The 7,455-nt window shown below is 34.8% G+C and overlaps 1 protein-coding gene across 1 annotated transcript; it reads left to right on the top strand.

The window, feature by feature from the left end:
- Nucleotides 1-484: 484 nt before the first annotated feature.
- On the top strand, nucleotides 485-6,236 carry LOC123879620 (sugar transporter ERD6-like 9). Its single transcript, XM_045927419.1, has 3 exons — nucleotides 485-778; nucleotides 1,167-1,302; nucleotides 4,933-6,236. Exons 1-3 carry the CDS (start codon nucleotides 767-769, stop codon nucleotides 6,198-6,200), a joined length of 1,416 nt encoding a protein of 471 aa, XP_045783375.1. The 5' UTR covers nucleotides 485-766; the 3' UTR covers nucleotides 6,201-6,236.
- Nucleotides 6,237-7,455: the final 1,219 nt, after the last annotated feature.

The following is a 7,455-nucleotide window of genomic DNA, read 5'->3' as shown; positions in this document are numbered from 1 at the left end:
TGTCAAGTAAAATAAAAAATAATTAACAGGGCTCTCTCCGTCATTTACTCCATGTACAATCGTAGTTCCAATTTCATTTGAATATTAAGCAACCAAAGTCCATGAAATTTTGCAGGCATAGTCTATACTAAACTAATATAGGTAGTATAAGTGTACTTATTAAGTGTTTATATTAAATTTAATTTATTAATATTAAATAATAACTAAGCGTGCCTAAAAAACCATAGTCATGTTGTGCGACCATATAGGATTACAATAAGGTCAAAATGTATCAATTTAAGAATTAAGTTAAAGTAATTATTGTAATCTGTTTTGGTTGACAATAAATAAATAAATAAATAAAACCCTCGGTGCGCGAGTCTGACTCGCACTTGGCCGATTTTTTCCTTTTGAGGAACTCCAAAACAAGGAAACGACGGAAAAGGCTATCACTTATATAAAAACACTTCACAAGAAATAGATAGTTATGCACAAGTCACCAGGCTGTATGGATCTTTGTCTCTTAGGGGATAAATTGAACAAATTAAAAAAAAAATTAAGCAAGCAATCAATTACTACGTGTACATCTACTTCATATTATAATGCGTTAATTAAGTAAAATTTTATATAAATAAAAATAATGGTTCAAGAGTAATAATACTATGTATATTAATTTTTTAATACAGTTAAGTAAAAGACTTTGTGGTTAACAGTGGTTTTTTTGGTATATTAATAAAAAGGTACATAGTAATATTATGTATGTAAGTATATAAGAACAAACAGGACAATGTTTCAAAAGGTACGTTCATTAGTATATATTTTATTAACTCCTACCCAAAAAGAGGGGTGTTATAAGTTTGAGTGTGTATCTGTGTATGTCTGTGGCATCGTAGCTCCTAAACTAATGAACCGATTTTAATTTAGTTTTTTTTTTTGTTTGAAAGGTGGCTGGCTTGATCGAGAGTGTTCCTAGCTACAATCGAAGAAAATCGGTTCAGCCGTTTGAAAAATATCAGTTTCTAGTTACAGTAACCTTCACTTGTTGGGGGTGTTATTTTTTAATTTACACTTGTTATCCTTTGGGTACGGAACCCTAAAAATTAGTGTTATTTCTTATACGGAACCTTTTGTGTGCGAATCTGACTCGCAATTGACTGGTCTAATATCTTTATTGTACGTCGTTTCAGGTGTTTGTACTCGGTGGGCTGAACTTGATATCTTTCTCGAATGGCGTCGTCTACGGTCAGATAGCTTGTGTGATCGCCTCCCTACAGAACAGGGAAGAGGGGATAGACCTCAGCGAGGGACAGATATCTTTGATAGGTATGATTACATTAAGAACCCTCTTCATTGAAACTACCAATTTCCTACCAATTACAATCCGGGTATCTTTAAAACAAGAAAAAAAAAACAATACAAATGGGACTTTGTCTGTGTTGGTGTTAGCTGGCGGGCGTGTTCTGCCTTTTTGGAGTGTTTTTTTTTGTTAAAACTGACTGGAAAGCGCTCTAAGGGGGTGCCGTGCGTGTGTCGGCGAGCGCCGGCACAGACGGGGTCCATACTTGTATAGTTTAACTAACTTGTTACAAATAACTACAAACTTGACATTGGCTAATCTTTGTTAAGCCAGGCGAGAGAGAGAGAAAAAAAAAACAGTACAAATTGTATTGGTCGGATAGTAATAACTGGTCTAATAAGAAAATTAGAAAAGAACTTATAACTTTCACACGGCTGAACCGATTTTCTTGGATTATAGCTAAGAACACTCTCGATCAAGCCACCTTTCAAACAAAAAAAACTAAATTAAAATCGGTTCCTTGGTTTAGGCGCTACGATGCCACAGACAGATACACAGATACACACGTCAAACTTATAACACTCCTCTTTTTGGGTCGGGGGTTAAAAATGCTATTCGACGTTTGGAATTACGCCTATTTTTTTCAAAAGAAAACATTTTTTTCGCACATACTAAAAGGCATTTGAAATTGTTATTTATGAAGTATAAAGCGTGACATGAAATTGTTAACTTTCAATTTTCTTGTTTTTTTATATACTTAGTTTATTTACGGAAATAGAGATTTTTCAAGGGTCATATAACTTTTAAAATAAATACGAATTTATTTATATACTAGATGACGCCCACAGCTTCGCCCGCGTGGATTGGTCAGATCCCATGCACCATCAGGATTGAGGAGTTGGAATCCTTTTTTATGAAACAATGTCGCAAAGTACCCTTAAAGAAAAAAAATTACGCAAATCGGTTCAGATATCTCGGAGATATCAGTGTACATAGGTAGAAAAACACGACTCCATTTTTCAAAGTCGGTTAAAAAAGTAGCCTATGTTACTTTTTGATTAATCCTCTACTTGTCTGTGAAAGTTCCGTCAAAATAGGTTTAGCCATTCCGAAGATTAGCCCGTTCGAACAGACACGACATTTCAATTTTATTTATTATTAGTATATATAGATATGGTTATTGTTTTAAGGCATAGATAATGGAGACATAAATCGATATATTTATGATACATTACCATAAATATATACTAAATAAAATTAAAAATAAATAAATCCATACTTAATATTATAAATGCGAAAGTTGTCTGTCTGTCTGTCTATCCGTCTGTCTGTCTGTCTGTCTGCTACCTTTTCACGGCCCAACAGTTTAACCGATTCTAACGAAATTTGGTACGGGGTTAGCTTATATCCCGGGGACGGACATAAGCTACTTTTTATCCCGAAAAATCAACTATGAAGTTCCCACGGGATCTTTAAAAACCTAAATCCACGCGGACGAAGTCGCGGGCATCCTCTAGTTAATAATAAATTAAATAAATTAATAAAAAAAAAATTAAATATATGTATTTAAACAACGATTTATAAAATGGTTTGTAAGCTGCGACCAAAACCAACGAACAATTTTTTTTTTCAAGGGTTTTTCTCTCACGGTTTCTTTCGATGTTCTAGCTCGGAAAAGTAATAAGAATAATAATAATTCAAACACCCAAAATATGATGTTCATAATTATATACGGAGCCCTAAAAGAGTGTGACCCGACTCGCACTTGGCCTTGGTTTTTTAGGGCTCCGTACCTCAAAAGGAAAAACGGAACCCTTATAGGATCACTTTGTAGTCTGTCTGTCTGTCATCAATCATGAAATCAAGAATCATGAAAGGCAGGTAGGTAGGTCTTATAGTACAAATACGGGAATAAATCTGAAAACCGCGAATTTGTGGTTAATCATGTAAAAAAAAAATTAAATTTTCAAAGTAAGATAACTAAGTAAATACCAAGTGGGGTATCATATGAAAGGGCTTTACCTGTACACTCTAAAACATATTTTTATTTATTTTTATGCATAATAGTTTTTGATTTATCGTGCAAAATGTTGGAAAAAATACCCGAGTACGGAACCCTCAGTGCGCGAGTCCGACTCGCACTTGGCCGGGTTTTTTTATTATACTTATCTACAACGCCTATCTAGGTATTTATATGTTTTACTGTGCATAAATTTTTTTTGGCTTGTCAAGTAAAATAAAAAAATAATTAAGTACACTACTTTATATTTATATTATATACAGGTTGTTTGGTAATTAGTATATAAAGACGACACGTACCCATGCTATTTTGATCTGATAAATACAATGCTGAAGTATAATGACGAAATAAAATTATAAAAATTTCCATACAAAATTTAAAAAAAAATTACGTCCAAGTTTTCATGACCTTAACATGCTAGAACTCACTGAGATCGTTGGCCATCTTTAGACAGGCCAAGGCCAGCGATCTCAGTGAATTAGGGCTCGTTAGGCCCATGAAAACTTGGACATAAAAAAAAAATTAAAATTTTGTATGAAAATTTTTATAATTTTATTTCGTCATTTTACTTCAGCATTGTATTTATCAGACCAAAGTAGCATGGATACGTGTCGTCATTATATACTAATTACCAAACACCCTGTATATCAAGGTTAATTTTATGTTTATGTGTGATGAATATTCATGACTGCGTAAAAATCATACAAATCGTAATAACAATTAAGATTTCTATGGTAAAAACCCTTCCTTTAGTCAACAGCTGTCAAATAGGGTATTTCCATTTGATTGGTCTTTCCCATTTTTAGGGTTCCGTACCTCAAAAGGAAAAACGGAACCCTTATAGGATCACTTTGTTGTCTGTCTGTCTGTCAAGAAACCTATAGGGTACTTCCCGTTGACCTAGAATCATGAAATTTGGCAGGTAGGTAGGTCTTATAGCACAAGTACGGGAATAAATCTGAAACCCCGAATTTATGGTTACATCATTTAAAAAAAAATTAAAATGTGTTTTAATTTTCGAAGGAAGATAACTATACCAAGTGGGGTATCATATGAAACGGCTTTACCTGTACATTCTAAAACAGATTTTTATTTAATTATATTTAATTTATGTGTAATAGTTTTTGATTTATCGTGCAAAATGTTAGAAAAAATAACCGAGTACGGAACCCTCAGTGCGCGAGTCTGACTTGCTCTTGGCCGGTTTTTTTTCTATGGGTTCGTAATGCTTTATAGACTGATTTTGCTGCAATTTTTTACTCTCGACATTCACTAGACAAGACTCTATGACTCTATTTATTATCTTAGGTTTGTGGCATACATTTTTTTAATTAAAAAATAGCGTGCAAACGAGCAGGCGAGTCACCTCATGTTAAGTGATTACCGCCGCCCATGAACATTTACAGCACCAGAGGAACCGCCGTAGGTAGGTAGGCATCGTAGCTCCTAAACGAAGGAACCGATTTTAATTAAGTTTTTTTTTTATTTGAAAGGTGGCTTGATCAAGAGTGTTCTTAGCTATAATCCAAGAAAATCGGTTCAGCCGTTTGAAAGTTATCAGCTCTTTTCTAGTTACTGTAACCGTCACTTGTCGGGGGTGTTATAAATTTTTAATTTACACTCGTATATATTTCAGCTTCCTCGTTGGTCACAATGAACATCATTGGATTCGCTGTAGGCGCTGTCATTGCTAACAAGTTGGGTAGAAGATGGGCCTTCATCATTTTCTCCGCACTAATAGTTGCCAACTGGATAATAATGTATCAAGCAAGAGAAATGTATCAGTTCATGCTATCAAGAATTATTGGAGGGATTGCTGCTGGTGCTCTATGGAAGTTAAATATATTCGTAACATCTGAGTACACTTCGCCAAAGACAAGAGCGTTCTTTTTAAATATGGTAACCACAGTTGCTCCTGCTTTTGGCTCAGGATTGGTACATGCGCTTGGTATCATTTTACACTGGAGAACTGTAACTTTGATTTCAATAATCCCAGCCTTATCAGGAGTTTTACTACCATACTTTTGGGTCGAAAGCCCCCATTGGCTGGCTTCGAGAGGCAAATTTGAGGAATGCCAGATATCCTTTCGAAGGTTGCACGGTCGTACTACAAATTCGGAAAGAGAACTGGAATTGTTAATCAAAATGGAGCGAAGTAAGTTGAAAACAGTTGTTGAATCCAACAGCGAAGCTACTTTAAAAAGATTGTTACTCGCATCCAAAAGGAAATACTTTTGGGAGCTTTTGATTATGAGTTGTGTTATCCATGCATATAACGCGGCGGGTGGTAAAGTGGTTTTTACATCATTAGCTACTGTTATGTTGCAGGAAATTACTGGTACTTCTGATGTTTTCCTTTATACTTTGATGGTGGATGGTTTTATTATCATAGGTTCTTGTATATCATGTTTTGCGATTAGGAACACATCGATGCGTACATTGCTGTTTTCTACTGGTTTTGCAGCGAACGCTTTATTAGTTATCTTCAGTGGTTGCTTCTATTTCAAAAACGGTCAGAGTTACTTCAATTGGATTAACGTCAGCTTATTAGCATCGTATTTTATTTTAGTTAACGCTGGTCCCTATCCAGTTTTGGAAGCTATATTGAGTGAAATGTTTCCTTTAGAGCTGAAACTGTATATTTTTGCCATTTCTGGGACAATTTTGATAGGTTTGTTAAGTTTAACGATATTTTTATTTCCGTTTCTGGCTAATTCGATAGGTTATCATGGATTATTTTTGTTGAATGCTGCCATAATGTCAGCGTGTCTTGGCTTCTTATGGTTCAAGTGGCCAGAGACTAAGGGTAGGACCTTACAAGAAATTGAGGTCTTCTTCAAAACGGATAACTTCGATGTAGAAGAAGCGTTAAGTAAAGAACAATCCAGTACATTAATTATGTAACGTAATTGTATATTTTTTGCGTGGTCAAAACAGAAATGAGGAGATCCCTAGGAGAACCAGAGTAACCGACATAACGAGTTGCGAAGCTGAAGTGGCACTGGCCAGCCTTAACAGGGCTCTCTCCGTCACTTACTCCATACAATCGTAGTCCCAATTTCATTTGAATATTAAGCAACCAAAGTCCATGAAATTTTGCAGACATATTCTAGAAACTAATATCTGTGCCTGTGGTGTTTGTTTTAGATTATTTTTAAATATGTAGTTTTAAAATGACAGGGGCTCAAAGATTTGTATGTGAATTTTTAAGACCGCGTAATTTTGAAACCGAATATTTTAACGGAAATCTGGAAAACCACAGGCATAGATATTAGTTTCTAGAATATGTCTGCAAAATTTCATGGACTTTGGTTGCTTAACATTCAAATGAAATTGGAACTACGATTGTATGGAGTAAGTGACAGAGAGAGCTCTTTTAAAGTTGAATTAATTGCTAAACTTTTGCAAATACATGTTTTGCTGGAACACAACTCGAATTTCGCTCATCATATTCATATAATATATTTAGCAGGGCTAACAAAGGTATTAATATAAGCAGAATAAATAAATTCAATCTAACAAGAGCAGTTAAAAGTTGGCTGGCAGCTAAGGGCTATGACGAAACAGAAAATATTTTAAAAGTTAGGAAATAGTTAGCGCGCGCGTACACATACACACACACACACGCACACACACACACACACACACACACACACGCACACACACACACACACACTCATCCATAATTTTAGCCTAGTTAATTTATAAAATTAAGGAAAAATAAAACTTTAAATTTTTCTATGCCTAAGTACCTTCTGCAATACAGGTATTTCCTAGTACAGAATGTAGGAATCTCAATCTTGCTGTGAATGTAATCAATCTATACTAATATTACAAAAAGGAAACCTTTGTATTTTTGTATGTTTGTATTGAATAGGCTCAAAAACTACTGGACCGATTTCAAAATTTCTTTTACCATTACTTAGAGGGATTCTTCCGAATCCGTATAGGCTATATTTTATTCCTGAAAATAGAAAAAATAAATGTCCACCCGTGCGAAGCCGGGGCGGGTCGCTAGTGTGTCAATAAGTTCAATAAAATTATTATTACGTCTGGCAGGAGCTTCCTACGATACTAAGGTTGAAATCTATAGAGTGCACTTTGACTTTGCTTGGACTTAAGTTTCAGTTAAAACGAGACAGATTTATGCCAGCGGTAT

The sequence above is a fragment of the Maniola jurtina genome, chromosome 28 (genome assembly GCF_905333055.1).
Source record: "Maniola jurtina chromosome 28, ilManJurt1.1, whole genome shotgun sequence".
NCBI lineage: Eukaryota > Metazoa > Arthropoda > Insecta > Lepidoptera > Nymphalidae > Maniola > Maniola jurtina.
This window is presented reverse-complemented; position numbering and strand designations above follow the sequence as displayed.